Below are 24,642 nucleotides of genomic sequence, written 5' to 3' on the forward strand. Positions count from 1 at the left end.
TTCAAAATCACAATGTCAAATCCACAGTTTAAATCTTGTTCCACGTGACATGAACACTGGAAGTCTGAAGTCACTAGAATAGAGGCACGGTGGGTAGAGACCAAGTCAGCTGACTAACGCTACTGAAACCAAGGCCTGCTCTGATGGTGTTCTTTCTAAGAGTGACATTCCCTTTCTTTAAATAATAAAATAAAAAGATTTTTAATTAAAAACCAACACACTATGTATACGTAATATTTGTGTACTTCACTGTATGACAATTTTAAAGCAAAGGAAAATACAGAAAAAAAAAGTGAACTATGGTGAGTGATACATATGTTGAAATGTTCAGGGGAATGTAAACTTTTAAATGCATTTAAAAATAGATGACTTGAGGACTTCCCTGATGGCGCAGTAGTTAAGAATTCGCCTGCCAATGCAGGGGACACGGGTTCGATCCCTGATCCAGGAAGATCCCACATGCCATGGAGCAACTAAGCCTGTGTACCACAACTACTGAGCCTGCGCTCTAGAGCCCACGAGCCACAACTAGAGCCCACGTGCCACAACTACTGAAGCCCGCACACATACAACCCATGCTCCGCAACGACAAGCCACCGCAATGAGAAGCCCACTCATTGCAACAAAGAGTAGCCCCCAATTGCCCACGCGCAGCAATGAAGACACAGTGCAGCCAAAAATAAATAAAAAAATAAAAATAAATAAATAAACTGACTTTGGAGCAGCAATGGTGGCTATGCATCTTCAAAAAAAAAATAGATGACTTGATGGATAGAGGGAAAGACAGACATGGGAACAAAACGAGTAAAATGTTAACGGTAGGATCTAGGCGATCAGTATACAGGTGTTCACTGTAAACTCTGCTTATGTTTAAATTTTTTTGTGTTAGCATGTTGACTTTTGTGTTAGCATGTTAGTCAACATGCTAACAGAAATCCTTAGCAAGCTCTATACATCACATCTTAAAAGAAGGTGACTCATCAGACAAAATAGGAGGGGACGGAAATTTTCCTTCCCTTGTCTTTGTGATGGCCCCAAGCCATTGAAATGCAAAACTCCAGTCCACCCTTCTTGCCAGCCACCAGCTTGATAATAAACCCTCCCAACCGAAGCAGGGCACATCTTAAGGCTGCCAGGTCTCATTTAAGATTAGTACGATATAGTATCACATTCTTGATGATGTCACCTACTCAAGCTACCCAAATGGCTCATCTATGGATAGAATGAGGGGGAGGAAAAAAAAAAATCACCTCCAAACATACACCAAAGTGTTCTACAGAATTTTGGAAACAGATATACTTAAATGGGTCTTTTTAACATTTTTATTTTGCCTTTTTTAATGCTAGTATTTTACTGATTATCATATTTAGTAAAAAAAAAAAATACAGAAATCTTAAGTACACAGCTTGATGAATTTGAATAAATATATGCACCCAGGTAGCTATCACCCAGATAAGAACAGACAAAGTTTCCTTCTATCCCTTTCCAGTCAACTTCCTTCCCCTACCAATCTGAGGCAACAACAACTCTGATTTCTATCATCACAGATGGTGATAGTATATGGTGTCACGTGCTATGTAATTTTTTCCCTCTGGTTTCTTTTGCTTAATATTATTGAGATTCATCCATGTTGTTGTATGAATAAATAGTTTGCTTCTTTTATTGTTGAGTAGTAATCCATTTTATGAATATATCAATTTGTTAATATATTTACATCTTGATGGATATTTGAGTTGTTTCCAGTTTTTGGCTATTATAAACAAGGTTGTTATGAACATTCTAATACAACAATGTCCACACTTTTGGGTGTACACGTAGGAGTGGAATGGCTGGGTCTTAGAATAAGGAACATGTTTAACTTTTTAGATAGTGCCAAATAGTTTTCCAAGGTGATGGCACCTTACATTCTGACCAGCAATAAATGTTTCAGTCACTTCACTTCCTTGTCAACACTTGGTATTGTCAGTCTTTTTAATTTTAGCCACTGTAGTGGGTGTAAACCAGTATCTCATTGTGGTTTTAATTTGTATGACAAATGATGTTGTATACCTTTTCATATGCTTATTGGTTATCTGGGTATCTTCTTTTTTGAAGGGCCTGTTCAAGTGCTTTGCCCATTTTATTTTTTAATCTGAATTGATCTTGAAGGTAGCTTTAATTGGATTTCTCTAGATTCACAGACTTCCTTCAAGACAGCATAAAATAAGTTTTCAATGTCTAGCTGCACTAGAATATAGACTTCCCAAGGGTAGGAATTTTTGTCCGTTTTGTGTATTAGTCCCCAGGGCCTAGAACAGTGCTTGGCACATTGTGGGTATTCATTTAATATCTGTAAGATAAATGAATAAAAGCATGCATTTTCAATTTTGGAGATAAAGGGAAACAGAAAGCATAATTTACTTCCTTGGCTTTGTTGTTAAAATACTGTCACTCTTGTATCTGTCACACCCTTCCTCTTATGTCTGGGAAAACTTTCCTCTAACTAGGGCCTGGATGTTGAGCGGAGGGCCTCCAGAGCCAATGACCAAGGGGTCCTCATACAACATCAATGCTGATTTGCTGGATTAAAATAAAAAAGGAAACATGAAAGAAGAAGAAAAGGATTCCCAGGAAAGTAGGGAAGGAACAAAAAGGCTAATGAGGTTAGTGAGACTATTCTTCCTGGGACTGTTCTTTTCTGGAGTCTCTCAAGGCTTCCAACCAGAAGTTGTTTAGATCTGGAAATAGATAATACCACTTTAGCCTCTGTTTATAGTGAGAGCTCACCAAGTACAAAGTTCAGTCACTGAGCTGTGAAAAACAGGAGAGTTGGAAATTAAGCTTCTTGGTGGGGAAATACAGACTATCTTGGCTATATGGTCTGCCTGCCTCCCACCAGTAGAGGAAGATGCCAGTTAAACATATCAGCTTGACAGAGTCCTAAGGAAAAGCAAAAACTTTGGTCCAAAGCCATGCAACAGAAGAAGGCAAAGGCAGCTCTTGCCTAATTTTCTACAATATTACCTGAAGAGTCCGACGCTTGTTATCCTCTGTGTGGATCCAGGCTCGAAGAGTCAACTCAGTGATAAAGATCTGGGCCGCCTTGGCAAACAGCACAGGGGCTTCTGCACTGATCATCTGCAACAGACGTAGGCCCTCCCTGTCAATCACCAGCAAGTCATTCAAACCAGTCAGTTCGTCCCTTACCTCATGTCCTGCTCTTGGGCTATGGGGCAAGGGCTAGAAAACAAGAAGGTGGTAGCCTTACAAGATTCCAAGGTAAAATAAATCCACGAGTAGGGACAAAGCAGGTAGCAGACAGAAGAAGGGAAGAGGGAAAAAGGATATTTCTCTAGCACCTACCATGCACTTTCTTTCTCTCATAATAGCCTTTCAGAGAAACTAGGGTTAAGGAGAGATGAAGTGATTTGCCTATGGCCATAGAGCCAGTAAGTGGTAGGATTTAGGTTCTAATCCAAAGGGAGACAATGTGGGAAAGATAATGAGTATGAGAGCCAATGGATTTAGGGAAAATCTCTGGCTTCCCATCCTTTGGGGCTTTATTTTTCACACAGTGAAAAAGAGGATAACAACCTTCCAGGGTTGCTGTGGGAATCAAATGAGATAATACATATAAAAGCACCCAGCACAAGGCCTGGCACACAGTAAGTGGTCAAGTAATGCAAGCTGCCTTGCCAAGTCTGAATTCAAAGTTCAAACTCTTGGTGAAACAAAGCTCTGAACCCTTGGTGAGGTGGTCTATGCAGGATACAGCCAAGGCAAGAGCTCTGGAGTTAAGGAAGTAGGAGGTGAGAATTGGGATCTTGGTTCTCCTACTCTGGGTGAGCCACTTTCAACCTCTTTGTGTCTATTTCCATATCTATAGAATGGTGAAACTAACAATTCTTATCCTATCAAATCTCACAGGGTTACTATGAGGAAGAAGTGAGCTAATAAAAAGGAAAACTGTGGTAAACTGTTAGCTTTCCACACAAATACAAGAGACTATCAATTTTGAGTGGAAAGAGAGACAGTTCCTCTTTTCCTGTGAGAACTGTAACAGGAGGTGGACTCCTAGGAATACAGAAAAGGCCACCCCCAAGTATATCCTCTCACAAGTATAAACCATGTGAAACAACTCACAGATTGAAAAGTTAGAACAAGTGCAATAGCATTATCAAACATTTAGTAGAGCTCAGATCAACAAACTAGAGATTGCAATAAGATGCTAGGAAGACGTCACTGTCCTGTTGATGTGATGATACATGTTCACACTACATGGTGGAAAGAATTGGGCGATTCAAAAAGCAAATACTCAGGATCTTTTCAACATCTGGAAAACAGGATATCCCCAATTTTCAGAGAAGACCATACAACAATTAAAACTGTTCAATTTTAGCTCACATAACAATTTTAGAGGATCCAAATAAAAAAGCAACAGACAATTTTTTTTTTTTTTTTTTTTTTTTTTTTTTTGCGGTACGCGGGCCTCTTACTGCTGTGGCCTCTCCCGCTGCGGGGCACAGGCTCTGGACGCGCAGGCTCAGCGGCCATGGCTCACGGGCCCAGCCGCTCCGCGGCACGTGGGATCCTCCTGGACCGGGGCACAAACCCGCGTCCCCTGCATCAGCAGGAGGACTCTCAACCACTGCGCCACCAGGGAAGCCCATTCATTTTTGTTTAATTAAACTTTGAGCTCTAGAGAAATGAGCAATAATTTTCCCATCGTTTTACTTTCAGTATGAATAATGAAAACGAATGTGAATTCACCTTCACATCTTCATCCAGTTTCATAATCTTCTTAATACGAGCCAGTGGGAGTTCCTGTACTCGGAAATCTTTCTGAAATGAGTAACAACAGGTACATAAATGGTAGGAATAATCAACAGGGCATGACAGGCAGCATGAAACACTCTGATTGGTTTAGTCCCTCCTTTCAGAAAATATGGCAGGAGAGGAAGTACAAATGAAATTAACAAAATACAAGCTCTAGAGGCAAAATACTTCTTAACCAATGCAGAGCTTCAAACAAAGGGTTTCAGGATAAACTTATAATGGCTTCTAACAGTGCCCTCATGAAAAGTGGCCCCAAACAATACCAGATTCTTTGCCAGCACAATATAGAGATGTATTATACGTGTTTCCCCCCCACCACCCAAGAAAGTTTACCAGCTTGCATGCAGATTAAAATGAGGTTTTTGTCTTAGGGATTTTCTTCCACTTCTTCCTTCTAATCAAGGACTGCAAGGGCAAGTGCCAGCAGCACCTGACCATAGTGACTGTTCTCATCAGCCAATGTGGCACTGTCTATTTCTGACCTTTGCACTAATGTGACACCAGAAATTGGGGAGGAGCTCCTTTCCCATCACAGCAGCAAAGGCCTTGTCTCCACAATCTGCTTGGGGGTGGGGGTGGGAGTAGAAGAGCATGGAAAAAGGGTGAGGGTGAATTTATCAGCTGTCATTTAGGAACAGCCCTGTCAATTTTTTCTTAACAAACAAGACTAAGCTGGGGAGAAACCATTTAACTTTACCGTGGATAGGATTTAGGAAAGGGATTTTCGATTAGCACTACTCAATTACTTGCAATTTAAGCGCTTTTTCATTTTATTTTGATACTACTGGTATTTAAACACATGACCAATGATGGATGCAATTCTAGAAATAAAAATCAATTTTGGGTTTCAGAGCTGCAACGAAGAGAAAGGTGCAAAGGCAGAGATTAGCTAAAATCAGCAAAATCCCTACTGGGACTAGGTGTCAAATGATTGATTCTATAAGTGGTCTGAAATGTGACTCATCAAACCCAATACGCTCACCTGGGAATTTACATCATCACATTACGGAGGAAGCAGATCTTATTTGAGATTTGGTATAATTAACATGCATTAGTGAACTTTCTTTTCCAAGACCAACAGAAAACCTCAACTATACATCAAAGAAGGCAGTGGGGCATTTTGGAAAAACATCCCCAGCCTTCCCAGAATCTATTTTATGAATACAGAAGAGCAACTATTAGAATAAAATGTACACCGAGACATCTTACTTACTTACCTACTTACTTTATTTATTTGGCCATGCCGGGCGGCAAGCAGGATCTTAGTTCCCCGACCAGGGACTGAACCCATGCCCCCTGCAGGGAAGCATGGAGTCCTAACCACTGCACCGCCAGGGAAGTCCCAAGCTGTCTAATTTCTCCACCCAAACCTAACCAGCTGCTTGGCTACTACTCACCCCTACAAACTTCCAACACTAATTTTTCATCTTTTCCTTTTCCAAATTAGGTATCAGCATTTTTCATAAGCCTCTAAAAATCTAACCCTGGAGTGGTAGAGACTTAGAAGTCCATTTTATTAAAGTTTCACCAAAAGGAGACAGCAGGACACATACTATTCTTATTTTTTCTCCTCCTCTTTCATTTATTACTTCATGCAACTCAACTAACAGCAAATGTATGATACCTACTACTATGTGGAAGATGCAAATATATTCTTACCTTTGAATAGCCAAATAGTTTAATATCACCTAAGAACATTATAATCCCCTACCCTATACTAGAATGGGGGTGCGAAATCCCACACGGAAAAGAAAGAAATGACCAGCTGGCAATGGGGGGTGTGGGGTGCTGGAGTGAGCGAGAGGAACTGGCAAATGTTCCACAGAGGGGCTGAATCTGAATTATGTCTAGGGATACTGCAAATCTGCTTGCTGGAAAAGTATGTTATTCAGACGGAGGAAACAGCATGCACAGAAGCACAGAGACAAAAAACCTGGCCTATTTAAGTTTTCAATGTATGACCTTAGTACAGAGGGGAACAGCAGGAAAGGGAACGCTGGATTGGGGCCAGACTCTAAAGGGATTTTTTAAAAAAACATTTGACTACAGAAATCAATCACTGGTCTTCCTTCTTGTGTGGCATATCACACAAAATGATGATGTTAAACAGAAATGCCAAAGAGAATACTAGGGATGACAATTCCTTTGGAAGGCCTCCCAGGATGATACACAAAGAACAAGATTATGGCCACAAGATTTAGGTCTCTTGCAAGTGTGCTCTCATTTGGCTTGGGTATTTAATGTAATTCCCATAAGACTGTTCTAAGATTACTTAACTAAAGCCCAAAGCTAATAAAAAGACCTCCTTCCCTAACTTGAAAGAATAAAATATTACTTTTAGAATTTCTATCAGACTCTTCTTTAATTAAAAGAAAAAACAAGAAAAGATCAAGGATATCATCCCCACCTTGATGAGGTGTAAAATGAGGCAGAAATTTACAAAAAGCTCTGCTCTAAGCCCCACCAACCTTTTCTTTTGCGAGAAACTTTCTCATGATCCCCAAACCTTGAGATCTTAAAGGATCTTCAGATGTGCATGTGTGGCTCATTATCGCTGACAACAGCCCAGTTTTCTATAATCTCAGCCTAGCTTTCCAGTCACATGTAAGGGTTTACGACAAGCTTATTGGAGAGGGGAGCCCCTTCACTATCAGTAAATTGGCTTTCAAGTCAATGCTCCCCTTGTCATTGGAAACCATGCAACTGACATGAGTTAACATTAAACTTCTTCTCCTGATGCTAATCCAAGTGGAAGAACAACTAACACATTTTACTCTTGGGAGTGACATCAGCATGGTAGAAGAGCAGATTCTCTCTCAGAACATTCTCGTACTCCTGACCACAACCAAAGAACTACACTTAAAAATGCTGCCAACTGAAATTGCCAAATTTCAAGAAGTCTGAATCCACTCAACGAGAGTTCAAAGCCAAAGAAAAGTCAATGGGTCTCAGGCTGCACTAAAGAACATCCACAGTTTCAAATAATGATGAGAAATCTTTTGCAGGCCTACCTAGTCAGGCACTCACTCCGGCAAAGTCAAGATTCTATCCTCTCGAAAGCAGTGATTCTCAACCTTGGCAACATGTTAGAATCACCTGGGGGAGCTTTTGAAAAACAAGATGTCTGGGCTTTACCCCAGACTAAGTGAATCAGGAACTCTAGGGAGTGGAGTCCTGGCAACACATTTTTTGAAAACTACCCTGGTGACTGTAATCCACAGTGAGGGTTAAGGACCACTGCTTTAAAGCCTTGTTGCTCCAAGTGAGGTCCCGAGACCAGCAATGGCATCATCTGGAAACTCAAAAGAAATGCAGAATCTCAGGCTCCAATCCAAACCTCCTAAATCAAACTCTGTATTTCAACATGACCCTTATGTTGTTCACATATAGACAATAAATTCTGAGAAGCACTGCTCTACAGGAAGAGCTCAAACAGCACAGGACCTATTTTTTAACAGTCCACCAACCTTTACCTCCACGTTCTTGTTTAAATGGTTATCTGATTTGATTGTAATGGTGGAAATGTCATCTTCCAATCTGGAGGCATTGAAGAATGAAAAGATATAACTGGCGATTAAAAGAAAGTGACCTAAGCATTAAATTACAGCTACCTGAAGGCTAAATGGGATGTACGGAAGTAGCTTAAAGGAGGATTAGATTTTTCTTTAAGATTCAGCATTACTGCCTCCCCACCTGCCCCCCAAAAGACAAAAGTTAGCTTCTTCTTCCCCCCTTTCAAAGAGGTCTAGAAGGGTAAAATTCAATGCCAAGAAGTCTATTAATTATTGTTCCCAGAGTTCTGCTAAGCAGGAATACAGTATTTTACACAATCATCCTGGTGTACAATCATTTTGGTATGATTTTTAACCAACTTCAATTCCAGTTGAATACCATCTGGGTTTATGGACAATGCAGAGCTTTCAAGAGTGAGGAGAGCCTGATGGCCAAGCTGAGATGAAAGACAAACTACTTTTGCAGAACACAGACCAAAACGACTGGGGCCAATGTCTCTAATACATCATGAACTATATCATCTAGCAAACTTCAATTACTTGTTTTTGGAACATCTTTGTCCCAGTCTTAGAGAGACCACAACACCTTATGAGTATTCTCATAAGATTTACTTATGTTTGGATGGTATGAACATATGGATTAAAAAAAAAATCTGGTAGACACTTTGAGATGTCAACCTAAGAGGAGGCTCTGACGTATCTGAGGAAGTCTGGTTTTAAGTGCTGTTGAGTTCTGGAAAGGCACAGACTAAACATTAAAACATCAGCCACGTTACACAGGCAGAAGTGCAGTCAGAGAAGCAGATGCCTTCTTCGTGTGCCATAGGCAGAGGGAAAACAAAAGTTTTACAAAGGGATTTTATTGGATTGCATTCGCACTCAAACCTGGCACTATGGTGCTTCACGCTAAATCTGAAGTGGAGGAATCTGATTCATTCAAATATTTAACATGCACCTATTATATGCCAAACATCATTCTAAGCATCTGATGTAAGAGATACGATGGTAGCAGTCTAGGAGTCTTTTCTCAAGGGTACACAGGAGGAAAGTTTTAGTTAGCCATCAATAGGAGAATGATTAAAGAAGACTTTCCTCCTTGATCTTCTTTCTCCTTACTCACAAAACTTTAACTAAAAGTGAATCCCTCAAAGTAACCCACTTTTAAAAAAAATAAATTTACTTATTTATTTATTTTTGGCTGCATTGGGTCTTCATTGCTGCACACGGGTTTTCTCTAGTTGCAGCGAGTGGTGGAGGAGCTACTCTTCATTGTGGTGCATGGGCTTTTCATTGCGGTGGCTTCACTTGTTGCGGAGCATGGGCTCTAAGTGCGCAGGCTTCAGTAGTTGTGGCTTGCAGGCTCTAGAGCGCAGGCTCTAGTTGTGACGCACAGGTTTAGCTGCTCCACAGCACGTGGGATCTTCCCAAACCAGGGATCGAACCCATATCCCCTGCATTGGCAGGTGGGTTCTTAACCACTGCGACACCAGGGAAGTCCCAAATCCATTTTTAACCTCTGAAGGACTAGCTGTCTAGCGACAAAAAGTTGGTCAACACCACGATCTGCTCTGATGTCGATCAAACTTGAAAATTAAACCAAGCAGGATAAAAACAAAGCCCACATTCCTGTTCACTGCAGCATTATTCACTATAGGCAAGAAATGAAAGCAACCCAAATGCCCACTGACAGATGAATGGATAAACAAAGTGTGGTATGTACACATACACAGGAAATATTATTCAGCCTAAATAAGGAAAGAAATCCTGTCACATGCTTCACCATGGATGAACCTTGAAAACATTACGCTAAGTGAAATAACCCAGGCACAAAAAGACAAATACTGTATGGGTCCACTTATGTGAGGTACTTAGAGTGCTCACAGAAACAGAAAGTAGAAACGGTGATTACCAAGGGCTGGGGAGAGGGAAAAGTGGGTGGTGGTTGTTTTATGGGTATCAAGTTTCAGTTCTGCAAGATGAAAAAGTCCTGGATATCTGTTTCACAACAATGTAAATACACTACTGAACTGTACATTTTTAAATGGTTAAGATGGTAAATTTCGTTGTGTCGTTTTACCACAATTTTTTAAAAAATCAAAAATCAAAGTCCAACAAAATACAGAAAAACTAGGTGCTGAATTTGAACTTCCAGAGTTTATCTGACCGCTAGCCTGATCCTGGATTTTTTCTGTGCTCAAGCTGGAGGACAGACTTGCTGCACTGGCCTAGTCCCACCATACCCCAGGAGGGCACTAGTTTTACACCAGGCTGATCCCAGCACTAAAACCTGATAAGCTTAACCATGAGATTATCCCCTCAAAACATGCACAAAATACCCCACTTCTGACTTTACAATTTCATTTTTTTCCTTCCTTTTGTTTTATATCAAAGATAGTACAGATAACTACCATCTTTAGACTGCAGAAGAGAAAGAATGATTTTTCAGTGGGAATCCACCTGTGAACACAGGCCACTCTGAGAAAGCTCAAGCCAAGTTCAACTGCTGAAAATCCCCCATATAAACAAATATGACCCACAGGTACATTCAGAATATAAATTAGTTTCTCTACCCCTGAAGTCAAGTGGGCATTTATCACAGTTAAGTTATTTTGTTTATTTTATTCATTCATTACCTGTTTACAGTCTGTCTCTCCCACCAGAATACATGTTCTGTGAGTGCAATGATTCCGTCTGTCTGGTTCACAACTGGATCCACAGTAACTAGCATAGCCATAGTAGGTGCCTAAGTATTTGTCAAGTGAACAAATAAACTGACTACGTATGTCAGAGGTTAAGGACCAAAACTCTAAGAAATTGCAACATGAGTTCTACATCAAGAAGGAATCCAGTGTTTGCTCTGCCAGGATGCTAATATTGATACCTTCAGGGCAGGAATGACACATGTAACACAGAGAGCTCCTTCAGCATTTGCTGAAATGACACCAAATGGAACATTATTCATTAAGGATATGACACCATACTCTGACTTTTACTGCTTCAGATTCATCACTGTGCCTGACTCAGTAACTATTTAATAAATACTTATCAAATAAATGACTCTGGTTGTAATTACTACACTGTAAGCTCCTCAAGGGCCAGGGTTTTATTTGATTCTTCTATGTCAGAGGTTCTCAACAGGGGATGACTTTGGCCCCCAGGGAACATTTGCCAATGTCTAGCAAAATTTTTGGTTGTTACAACTGGAAGGGGAGTGCTACTGGCTGGCATCTACTAATTAAAGGCCAGAGATGCTGCTAAACACCGTACAATGCACAGAAGAGCCCCTCAAAACAAAGAATTATCTGGCCCCAAATATCAATAAGGCTGTTAAGAAACCCCAATCTAAGTGTATCTTTTGACACCTGGAAAGAGTGCCTGCTTAGAATAGATTTGTTGTTGAATAAACTGCCCAATAGTTTTCACCAGGTCGTAGAAATTTGGCAGGGCCACTAAATCAGGCTTAAGAAATGACCTACAGCTACTGGAGGAAAGTAAGCTCTGCTTTTCTGCATTCTCTAAAAGATCTGCCTCACATTGAAGTATCTCCAAGTCAAAGCATCCACTATACATCCACATGCCTAAAGAGAGCCACTAAGATATAAAAAAAAAATCCTTGTAGTTACCTCACCTAAGGTAAATTATATTTTCATTTTCCTATCCAAAGGTCAGAAATGAACTATATTTTTGTAAATGTGCTTGAGATTAAAAATACTTTAGTCTAAGTTTTGGTTATTTATCTCAAAGCTTTTACACTCTTTAAAAGTTTCTCATTCTTCCTTACCACTGTTAAATTACGGATTTCTTCCATGACACGAGGCCAGAAGGACTGTAGGCTTTGCTGGGCATCACTGCTGCTAGCGCCACCAAATCCTCCTTCTGTGGACATTTTGACAACTAAAAACAAACACATACATGAGATACATTAGAAATTATAAAGTCAGACTTTCTGTCCAGGTTATTTATAGCTTTCCTTGTGGATGTTTTCACTAATTCATTCAATTTCTCGGCCTGAGAAGGTATACAGAATTGTGCTGAAGGGGTTTTTCACACCGACTTAAGTCTTAGCAAAAAATAAGGAGGAAAGTTTTCCCTTCTATCCAGCTCATACCGTAGAGACTAACAAGGAGCTCCAAGCAGAAAATATAAAATTGCTAGAAATCCAAACTCAAATCCTAATGTGAATCAAGAACTTTTAATGTCTTATTTTGTGGAGGGGAAAGAAAAAAAGGCACTTGGTTGCCCTAGTCTGGTCCATAATTTTCAGTGCCATTCTCTCCAATGCTTTTCAAGTTCTATGTGGCTTCTCACACTCCACGCCACAGCCTGCAGCACACACATTAAGGGTCCCCAGTGATTAATACTGTAGAGAAATGTAAACCCAAAGTCTTAAAAAATAAGAGCCAAGTTTATTCTTTTGTTTTAGACACTGTGGTCCCATTTCTTTGGGGCTACTGATGATTATTATTCTTTCTAATCTCAAGCTAATCTGCCTCAAAGGACACAAAAGCACTAAAGCCTAGGCCAATAATGGAGTGGATGGCACAAAGTCTCCAAACTGAAATCACTTCCCAGTTCTTTCCTTACCTGAACCATGCTGTTAGGCACAAAGCCAAACAAAGCACACCACCAACTGGAAGCTTTAAAGATGGTTGAAAAACATTAAGAATTAAATTTAGGGGCTTCCCTGGTGGCGCAGTGGTTGAGAGTCCGCCTGCCAAGGCAGGGGACACGGGTTCGTGCCCCGGTCCAGGAAGATCCCACATGCCGCGGAGCGGCTGGGCCCGTGAGCCACAACTACTGAGCCTGCGCGTCTGGAGCCTGTGCTCCGCAACGGCAGAGGCCACAGCAGTGTGAGGCCCACGTACCGCAAAAAAAAAAAAAAAAAAAAAAAAAAGAATTAAATTTAGGACAGAGAAAAGAGAGTCAGAACTTGCAGTTGGTCAACTGCTTTGTGATGGGGGAGGGAAGATGAATAAGGATCCCCACATCAGCTATAAATATAGATAACATTGTAATGTCTTAAAAGATTTACAGGGGGGAAGTAAAAAACTCCAGACGGCTTACATGCTTATCTGGCAAATACTTACAACCAAGAAACAGTTTAATTAAACACAAAGAGCAAGAAACTTAGTGATGTCCTAAGAATTTCTATTCTGGGAAACTATTTGAAAAGGTTTGACATGCCAGTGACAGGATGCTGGTGGACAGCTATGTAAGTCATTAAGAACTAATTCTGAAGGGCTGAAAGAAAAGCACCAAAGCCAGGTGTCACATGACCAAATTGCTACTTTCCAGGCTTCATGTGGATGCATGCTGGGCACATCATTCTCTATCAGCAGAATGGAATGAAGGCTGATAAATCTAGGTTTAGACTGTGAGGATGTTTGATTCACTCTTAAATGTTTGCCTGGGATTGTCCTAGAGGTCTCTAATTTTTTTTCCCCCTTTTTCTTCTAAAGGAAATGATGAGAGGAAAGAAATGAAAGGAAAACAAGAGTACAATCTTCAAAGCAGATTTCACTCTGGTGTAATGACATTAGTGGCTGATGATGTAATGGGAAAAGATTTGGAGCCAATTTCTGGTGCTGGAGGCCTACAAGCAGCTCTATACATCAACAGGAACTCTAAGTGCTAGGAAGCAATATGATCTTGGAGTTTCTGGAGGGAATTAAACTGAAGAATGTTGAATCACGGTTGGAAATGACTAGATAAAATCTTGAGTCCTAAATAACCAAGTAAGATCCTCTCAACTCAGCTCCCATGACATTTTCACTTATCACCATATGCACATGGCCTATACACTATTCTTTTAGATGTACTGAGAACAAAGAAACCAAGGTAATCTACATAAATTTAATTATTTATTTTTATTAATAAATTCTTACGAGGTACTCATGACAATGATGAGAGTGAGACTCTAACCTTTTTAAATGGGGCAAATAAAATCTTTCTAGAAATGAAAATAATTATCAAAAAACTTTAAAAAGAATCTAACCTTTCATTGTATGGACCTCTGTACATGCCTGATCTTAGCAGAATCTGCCATGAAAACTGCTATGGTCAAAGGAGGAAGATGCACAATTGCCAATGTGATATCTCTGCATAACTTGCTAATGATGAGTAGGTTTAGTTTGAGTGCAAAGGCCTGTGAGATTTGGAAAGTTGGTGACCAGTTTTGATTGTCCTCTGATCTCTTCCCACAAACATTTCCAAGGTACACAATTCAAGAAGCATTTTTAAAACCATCTGTGCACAGTCTGCTTTTAAATCTTGAATTGCCCCAACTAAGGATGTGCTGGCTCAATCAGTTCCCAAACATCTGTGCAGTCAATAGATTATGAATGAATTGGCTGGCTCACAGCCACACACTGTCAGAGTGGAGGCTGGGTACAGAACAGAAATTAACAAATCTTTCTGGAACTGACAAATGTATTAAAGGTTAAGTTTTTAACTTGAGAGACCCATTTGAATTAGAAAATCATAAATGGATAATGGCAAAAAAAAATTCAAGTCAGAAATAATGTCCTTTACATTTTACTGCATCACAGAAGTTTAAAACTGGGGGGAAAAAGGCATTAAGAACCACCCAGGCCAGCTCCTCTAAAAGATGCTTACAGCCCTACTTCAAGCTCTGCCCAGCTCCCTCAATCCCACCGTAAGGAGTCATTTAGCTTAAACATGAGCTCCTCCCACTATACTTCTAAGAAACTGGCTCACTGGTAAGGCATTCTTTTCCATCTTTGGACAGCTCTCACTGTTCTTTACACTAAGTTGAATTTACAAACAAAGGATCATTTCAGCTTTCGATTTAAAGTTACAACTTTTACGCTTTTTCCATTGAGAAACCTCTTTTCATAAATTCCTGACTCCAAAAATACAAAGGTACTTATACTTTCATCAGGGACAGAAGACCCTCTCATGAGGAAAAAGAGAAAATGGTTTGGAGCATGTTTCCTAGCATCTCTGCACAGAGATGATCTGTAGCTAATTATCTTAATACCTCTTGGGGGACTTCCCTGGTGGTCCAGTGATGAAGAATCCGCCTTACAATGAAGAGGATGCAGGTTCAATCCCTGGTCAGGGAACTAAGATCCCACATGCTGCAGGGCAACTAAGCCCGTGAGCCACAAATACTGAGCTCGCACGCCTCAACTAGAGCCTGCGTGCAGCAAACTACAGAGCTCGTGCACCACAACTGCAGAGCCCACACACCCTGGAGCCTGCGTGCCACAACTAGAGAAGACAAAATCCACACACCACAACTAGAAAGAAGCCCGGGCACCAAGACGAAAGATACCGCATGCTTCAACAAAGATCCTACGTGCTGCAACTAAGACCTGACACAGCCAAAAATAAAATAAAAATAAATAAATAATAAAAAAATCTTAAAAAGAAAATCTCTTGGAAGAACATAAATTGTTATTATAAATTCCTAGAAAGTGAGTATTCTTATTCAAAAGGCTTTCCCCAAAGCAGATCCAGTCTTCACATGGGGCTTTAAAAATTAGATCAAACCTCACACAACAGATCTTATGAAAACAAGTTGGTGTTCTCATTATTTTCTGACTGTGGCAAAACTTAACATTAAAATAATAAAACCTAATGATAAACAAATTTTGCTCACCAAACACCCAACAAGTTAAAAAATATAAAGTAACCTTAATTTTATCACTTATTTTAATAATTAATACATAAATTGCAACTGAATTGATTTTGCTACAGAAGTAGCCTACTTACAACATCTACAACCCATGGCAAATATGCCAGGTTCATCTTCTAGAGTGATAAGGAAGGTATGTATTTAAAAGTAAGAAAGAGATTTATATTCCAGGATCCTTTTTATTCCATGTTAAATTGCTATTGCTATCATGAGATAAAGCTATTTATATATAGTAAGACCAAGCCGCATTAGCTTAGACGACTCTTATGAAAAATGCATAATAGAATTTCCCAGATTTAGTTCATAATTAATATTAGATTTATTATTCACATCATTAATTAGATTATAAACACTTGAATAAGACTGCCTGTTTAACTATTTAATAAAGACTTAAGGACCAGATGAAATATTGAATGTTTGTTGCTATAAGAAATCTCAACTCCTATTGTCTCTTAATTTATCTGGTTTTAAAAAGTTTGCTTTCCAAAACTAAAATGGGAAGAATCAAAGTCCACCAAGAAAAGGCCACTTCTGCAATGCTCAAGTCAACTGCCATCTCTCCACAAGTGTTCTCTAAATAACCCCAAGTGATCACTCCTTCCTGTAAACCTTCAGAGCCCTTAATCTGTACTTCTTCCTGCCCTCACCACATTACCTTGTATGATCATTATTTATGTATTTCTTACCATATTTCCCCTTCTGATTTATAAGCTTGTGGGTAGGACCTGAGTATGATTTATCTCTGGATTCCCTCACAGCACCTAGCTCAAAGCCTGATAAATAATTACTTCTGAATGAAGGAGCAAGAGAGTTGTTGCATATGGCCTTTCTGAGAAAAAAGAGGCCTCTTGGAAAGCCTGGCCCTGAAATAAGACTTATTGAGACGGCAAACTATCCTAGGAGTTTCAGAATAAACGAGGTTCTCTCTGGGCCTTGAAAGTGTAAGTAGGACTACAATCAGAAATCCACATGATTTGCCGAAGTGAATTTAAGATAAAAGGGCATGGGACTTCCCTGGTGGTCCAGTGGTTAAGTCTCTGCGCTCCCCATGCAGGGGGCCTGGATTTGATCCCTGGTCAGGGAACCGCATGCCGCAACTAAAGATCCTGCGTGCTGCAACTAAGACCCGGCTCAGCCAAATAAATAAATAAATAAATATTTTTTTAAAAGATAAAAGGGCACGATAGGAAGGGGAGACACACACACACACACACACACACACACACACACACACACACACACACACACATGTCCTGGAAGTTGCAAGGCAGACTGCAAGGCTAGAAACATGGGTGCATACCATTCCCAAGCGTAAACCTTTTGAAAGTCAGAATCTTCTCAGAAAGGTGACCAGGATAGATTAACAACGTTTGAAAAATTAATGACAATAGGTAAGTAGGAGAAGAAGGGGCAGCAGGGAGACCTGTGTTTGGCCACTGCCAGGAGGATAAGGAGAAAATCATGGAGGAAATGGGATGATTCAATCATATCACTCAAGGGTAGATAATTTGTCATTCTAATATCTGGTGACTCTTTATCATTCTTCAAGAAAGAGACCTAAGGAGTTTTCAAAATATCCCAGAAGCAGAGCGCTCTTCCTTTAAGATTCCCTTGGAAGTCTTTCAAGCTCTTTCTTTCGAACAGTTACCATTCTCACCAAATCCTCCCTTAGTATTATGCTAGACATGGAACAGGATGTATCAAAATGACCAACCTCATAAAATACAAAGAAACATAAGGTTTTACTATAATATTCCCTAGTTTCTAAAACTCTGCACCTTTAGGTTTTGGCTATTTCTTGGCATGTACCTCACTCTCTCTACAAAAATCCTTTATATTATAATATGCCTAAACCCACAACACAGCTCTCTGACACAACTAAAACCAAATAGATAATTGTTGGGAGATAACACCTAAATCCCTATCAACACAACAACTATTCAAGGAAAAAGGACCACAGAAAGTTCCCCTAAAATGAAGCCCAATCCTTGCCCAATGCTGCTTCCTATTAAAATACTAGAGCTGCCCCATGCCAGGCAGTCAAATTTTACCTAAAAATAATGCTCTCATTATCAAATGCAAGCAAATATCTCTTAGCCCAGTTGTGACTGAAAAACAAATCTAAACACTGGTACCTTCTTTCACCTTAATGCACCAGCACCCCAATCCAACTTGCAGCCTTTAGGCCTTTCAGGCTGAGAATGTCCCCAATCATTCCTATGTGTCTCCAACTTAACATGTATCAAGCATCTCCCTATGTTCAAAGCAAATTAACTTCCTCACTTGCTTTATTGACTTGCATTTTGATCATGTTTTCCTGTCATTAGATGACATGCTTTTAATTTTGCCCAATTAGCAGCACGATCACATACATTTTATGTTCCAGTACTGCTCAGGTATTTATTGACGTTAGTTCCAGGCTTCTTTATTTGAACTGGCTAAAACTGTTGGGATGTTATATTTCAAATGGGCAATGAGAGATAAAGAAAGAATATTAACATGAATGAATATGAAGAAAGGGAATAAGATTTAAGCTAATTTGTGCTTGTTATTATAGATATTCTTCCAAACTACAAAGAAAAGTGAAAACTAAATTTGAGAACTAAAATTTCTGAAACAAAACAATTCCACCAGACTTCCCTGGTGGCACAGTGGTTAAGAATCTGCCTGCCAATGCAGGGGACATGGGTTTGATCCCTAGTCCAGGAAGATCCCACATGCTGCAGAGCAACTAAGCCCGTGCGCCAAAACTACTGAGCCTGCACTCTAGAGCCCACATGCCACAACTACTGAAGCCCAAATGCCTAGAGCCCATGCTCCACAACAAGAAGCCACCGCGATGAGAAGCCCGCGCACCACAATGAAGAGCAGCCCCCACTCCACACAACTAGAGAAAGCCCGCACGCAGCAACAAAGACCCAACACAGCCAAAAATAAATAAATAAATTTAAATAGATAAATTTAAAACAAAACAAAACAATTCCACCAACATCAAGCTGGTTCTCATGTTTATATAGATGGACATAAGGACCATTATCAATCACAGTGTCTAAAAAGCATTTCAAGCCTTAAGGAGGCATATGTTCTCCACAATAAAACCAACCTTACATTGACAATTTCAGGAGAAAAATAACAATGTTTTGGAAATAAAAAGACCTATGTTTGTGAACTGGCCTGCTGCCTACAAGCTGGTGGCCTTGGGCCAGTCACTTCACTAAGCCATTGCAGAAGCAATGTGTACTGAACACATACTCCAAAGGCCGAAGGGGTGGTCTGGTATGGAAGGCCTACACTTCACTGCTTGAAGATGTAATAAATGAATGAATACAAGGGAAGGCAGGGTGACTAGAGAGAAAAGAGGGTTCAACAGTCCTTTTTTTTTTCCCCCCAACTTTTTGGCTGTGCCACATGGCATGCGGGATCTTAGTTCCCCAACCAGGGATCGAACCTGTGCCCCCTGCAGTGGAAGCGCTGTCTCAACTGCTGGACTGCCAGGAAAGTCCCTCAACAGTCTTTATTTAAGCTCATCTAAGGTTTCTACTGAAGCAAGAAAGCACTAAGCCTAGTGCCAGAAACCTTACTACTTAAATTCTAAACATAACTGGGTACCAGATGGTCATACTTACTGGCAGGTTATTACACAGTACCCCACTACTCTAAGAATGAATAATGCGGATCCCTTTCCCCAATCCCAAACAATGCCAAGTTCGGTGTTTGAGGGTGTGTCTGCCTCGAGCTCCAAAAGGTTAAGTATGAAGCCCCTTTTCAAACTGCCTACAGGAGAAATCATACTTTCCAAAAGACTATGGGTTGGAAGTGGCTACCTACTACTCTCCCTAAAGATCTGCCCACAAAGATACATTTTCAAATTGGCAGCAGAGATACTCTTACTTCAAAAACAAAACATGTTTCTGTTTGCTGTCTACTACAACACAATCTTTCAAACAAGGGCTAGATCATATTATAGTTATAGTGTATCTGGGAAAAAAAGGAAGGTAGAGTAACTGGTATAAGCAATGAAACTTAACAGGAAGGCGTGACCAGAACATTTAAAAACCTGTTCCTGTGGAATAGAAATGGTATGTGAACATCTTACTTCACAGTTTCTTCCTCATGCCTTTACTGATATTCAGCTTACATGACATGTGTGTCTATACAATGGCATATATGACAGCAACAAAACACTATCAGTATTTTGTATGATGGAGAAAAAATACCAAATATTTTAGTGAAGTATTCTAAAGCAAGGGTCCACAAACTACAGCCCACAGGCCAAATCTGGCGTGCAGCCTGTTTTTGTAAATTCATTTTTACTGGAAGACTGCAGCCCCCCATTCACTTACACTGCCTATGGCTGTTTCCAAGCTACAACAGAAACTGTATGACCCACAAGCTGACAATATTATCTGGCCCTTTAGCAAAAAAAAAAAAAAAGGATCTGATAATATAATGATGGGGAAACTGAGTGTCAGAGGTTTGAAAAGCTTGCCCTAGATGACACAGCTGTTACATTGCTTCCTTACCTGTTCAACCTCCATTAGGAGTAAACTAGGCCAACCCTCTCTACCCCACAGAAATATTTGTTAATCTCTCTGACACTCCAACCTAATGAAAGTAAATAAATTCTTGAAGGAAGAATGACAAGTACGTAACTGAGTTTTCAGACCCTGAGTCTCAAAGAGAATTCTAACATGAGCTGGAGAAAGAATAGTGCCTGTAGTCTGAGCTAAAACGTAATCTAAAACAAAGAGCCATTTTGCTTACTGGATCCCCTCTGAGACTCAGAAACTGTAAGAACAATCTTTTGCCCAGCTTCTAGCGGGCTCCTGTTTTAATGTATGACCAGGAGAGGTGAAAAGTGTGATTCTGAAGAATGTTTCAAAGATGCCAACTTAAAAGCTTTAGAGTTTTACCCTCAATTGATCTTCACTCAGCTCAGTGCCAAAGATATCAGTATCATTCCAATTTTACAGATAAGAAAGCCGAGGATTGGGTATCTTACGTCACCTGCTCAAGGTCACAATATAGTAAATGGTGCAGCTGGAAATACACATGCTCTAAAATTCTGTTCTTGATTTAGTACAGCTTGTTCATTCTCACTTTTTGTTGCTTTAAGGTATGTGTATATTCAAACCGTCCAGGGCGATGAGCAGTCTCAGCTTGGATCACTGACTCAAATCCTTAACCCAGAAGATCATTTTTATCCACTTGCTCACAAAATCTCTGCGGCAATCACAGAAGATGCTAATGGCACTGCTATCTCCTATCATATAAACATCCTTCTCTTATTTCTCTGTTGTCTCTCTCCTTGCTCCATCACTCTCTTTTCTATTTTATCCTGCCCTCTTGCTTGTCTCTAGGACAGTCAGTAGCACCTATGAATACTCAGCAACAAACAGTGGGGGGCAGTAAAGTACAGGGTAAATACATAAATAAAATGTATTGGACCTGGAGGTTCTTGCTCTCTGGCTACTAACTTGTCACTTAACTTCTTGAGGACTCTTTTCACCTCACAGGGCCGCTGCAGCACACAAATGGGAAAGACACGTTAGAAGGCCTTGAAAAATACCAAGCATCATATAAATGCCAGATGGCATATCAAAATCACTGCTCAGAGCTAGACAAGACATCAACTCCCGGCCTGAATAGTCTCAAACACAGTACCAAGCCCAAAGACAGATCTTCCTCACGTATTGTAACAAGTAACCCAATTTGCTTCTTTCTCTCTCTAATTTAGACTACTTACTTTATTTTTAACATGTGTCCTGAGAGTCCTGCATCAGATGCATGGAAACAAATGCAGTAAGAAATCTTCTTCCATCTTTTATAAGCATAAAATAATTTTTAAAGCCCTTTAAACTATTAAATTTAGAATGAATGTACTAGTTCCAAATAAAGAATTCAAGATGGAAATGATTTGGAATGCTCTTAACTTAAATCCTTGGGAATGTCAATGATCAGTAGCCATGCAGGCTCTCCCCCTAGACAAATCCAAAAATATAAAAATTCTTAGAATATGTCTCCTTGTACACCTCAGACTTCTGTAAACTAGAAGTATGTGGCTGTTTTGTCTTGCAGAAGGAAGGCAGAGAAGACCTGAAGTCTAGGCAGCATCCTACCCCATCTGGCCCCACCAACCAAGAAAAAGATTCAACAGAACACTGAGCTCTGAAGAGAGCTCTGGCTGCTTCTATCTCCATCCACGATCTTGGAGTAAAGGGAATATGTTCTGAAAGCAGTAATTTTTGAGACTATCTCATGGATTGAAACCAACTTTTTAAAGTTTTTTGGGACTAGCACTGATAAGAAGCTTGCTCTCACAGTATGTACAACTATAAGAAATAAATATACCCAGTGACCACTAAACTTTTTTCTCCCCAAGAAACCATTCCTGGAACCCAATAAAATCTATTTCTACAATTATCATATTCACTTTCTTCAGACGTTTATTAGGCACATTATTTCTTAAGCCTAAAATTTCCATGCTCCTATTTTCTCCCTAGTTCTTAGGTAACTGTCTTTGTTTCTGACACATCCTCAAGGGAAACATGCCTTGCACATAGTGGAGACAGTCAGTAGCACCTATGAATACGGACACATCTACTGAATAAAAAAACACAAGCTCCTCAAGAACTACTTCAAGACCCCAAGTATCTTTGACTTTACTCTGGGTTCTTTTCTTTGAAATGTGCATATGGGGAAATCCCTTCTCAAGTACCTGAGCTCAGCTGTGCAATAACCTATGGTAGTAATACAATGGAAAAGTCAAAAAAGAGTGGGGATGGGGAGAAACCTGTTCTACTTTAGAAAATGTAGCAGAAATGCAAATAATTATCTAATCATAGACTCCACTGGAAAATGGAATATTGTGCTGGTGAGTTAATCCATCTAAATACTGGAGAATTCTCGATTAAAAACCTGGAGGGTGTTATAGGAGTGTCAATAAGAGCCTGGCTGTATTGATTTGGCTGTATGGATTCTGCTGATTCACAGACACACTGAATTCTGCCCTCTGCTTAGTGTCTTTCAGCATTGATTTGAAAGTTAAAAGAAAGCAAGCAAGAAAGGGCATGAGAATAAACAAATCCTCCAAGTCAACCAAACTCTAAATCTCCCACCTCCGTGTATGCAGCTGTCAGGAACAGAGAATGTAAAGATCACTTCAAAGAATGCAAAGCAACTGAGATGGTTATGCTAATCCCTTGTGTTTGTACATGCTTTACACTTTGGAAAGTAGCTTTCTTTACATTATCTCATTTGTTTTCCACTACAAACACAAAACAGGTACTAATATTCCCATCTGACAGATAAAGATACTTTATCCAGGTAGACTGAGGGACTTGCCTTAGGTTACAGGGCAAGTATATGCCAGAGCCAGAACCACAACGCATATGCCCTTATTCTCAGTTTTGTGCTCTTTCACGGCATGTTCTCTTCCCTCTTTAGAATTGATAACTCGGCAGAGGACTAAGAATTCAAGAACCTGTGGATCTTCTCAGCCTGGAACATAAGCCCATAAAGCCTTTCATCTTTAGTTTTCCTGATCATTCTCCTGGACAAAAGTACTCCAGGGACTTCCCTGGTGGCACAGTGGTTAAGCATCTGCCTGCCAATGAAGGGGACACGGGTTTGATCCCTGGTCCGGGGAGATCTCACATGCCGCGGAGCAACTAAGCCCGTGCGCCACAACCACAGAGCCTGTGCTCTAGAGCCTGCGAGCCACAACTGCTGAGCCCGCGTGCCACAGCTACTGAAGCCCTCGTGCCTAGAGCCCGTGCTCCACAAGAGAAGCCACCGCAATGAGAAGCCCGTGCACCACAAGGAAGAGCGGCCCCCGCGCACCACAACTAGAGATAGCCCACTGCAGCAACGAAGACCCAACGCAGCCATAGATAGACAGATAGATAGATAAATAAATAAATAAATAAAGAACTCTAAACTGCCAAGATGTCAGATTCTTACACATTTCGAAGTGGAAAGCTTACGTTTTTCAAGCTTGTTAAAGCTGCAGTTGCCCACAATGACTGGGACTTGGGGATATCTGGTCACCAACCAAGAGTAGAGATGAAAAGGTCCAGTAGATCAAGTTCACTCTCTGGGGGCCTGGTGATGAGAAGTCACTCTGTCTTTTCACTATAGTTCAGAGGAATAGCCTTAACCTAGCCCCCCTTACTGGAGCTGTTTTCATAGCTGCACACTTATAGGAGGAATCATCTGGTAAAATTTTATGCAGTGTTTCAAAATTACAGCCTTTGCAACACTGTGAACATGGTGACAATGTTATTCTAATTATGCAGCCATTACTCTCAGAATCAAAATCCCTGTTCCAACTACCTTACTAGGGATAAAACTATTATAAATCACAGCTAAGAAATACAAGCAACTGATTAAGAACACCACAACTCATCTAAAAACATCAATCTCTGTGGTTCAAGATAAGAACTCAAATATAAGAGGTGCCCAATACATACCACAAAGTACAGATTTGCACAGCTAAAGAACACTATAGGCTTCCCTGGTGGCGCAGTGGTTAAGAATCTGCCTGCCAACGCAGAGGACACATGTTCGAGCCCTGGTCCGGGAAGATCCCACATGCCGCAGAGAAACTAAGCCTGTGTGCCACAACTACTGAGCCCACATGCCACCACAATTACT

The 24,642-nt window shown here is 40.3% G+C and overlaps 1 protein-coding gene across 17 annotated transcripts in view; it reads right to left on the reverse strand.

The window, feature by feature from the left end:
• The window catches only part of NFYC (nuclear transcription factor Y subunit gamma), a 64,125-nt gene that overhangs the window by 18,238 nt on the left and 21,245 nt on the right, over positions 1–24,642 (reverse strand). For all 17 annotated transcript variants that reach the window (XM_059061148.2, XM_067010345.1, XM_059061100.2 and 14 more), the window contains 3 exons: positions 12,109–12,221; positions 4,750–4,821; positions 3,004–3,117 (listed from right to left, as the gene is read on the reverse strand). In XM_059061148.2, the coding sequence (XP_058917131.1) occupies positions 3,004–3,117; positions 4,750–4,821; positions 12,109–12,213 (291 nt within the window). In that variant the 5' untranslated portion in view covers positions 12,214–12,221. The remainder of the gene's footprint in view (positions 1–3,003; positions 3,118–4,749; positions 4,822–12,108; positions 12,222–24,642) is intronic.

The sequence above is a fragment of the Kogia breviceps genome, chromosome 1 (genome assembly GCF_026419965.1).
Source record: "Kogia breviceps isolate mKogBre1 chromosome 1, mKogBre1 haplotype 1, whole genome shotgun sequence".
In the NCBI taxonomy this organism is placed as follows: Eukaryota; Metazoa; Chordata; class Mammalia; order Artiodactyla; family Physeteridae; genus Kogia; species Kogia breviceps.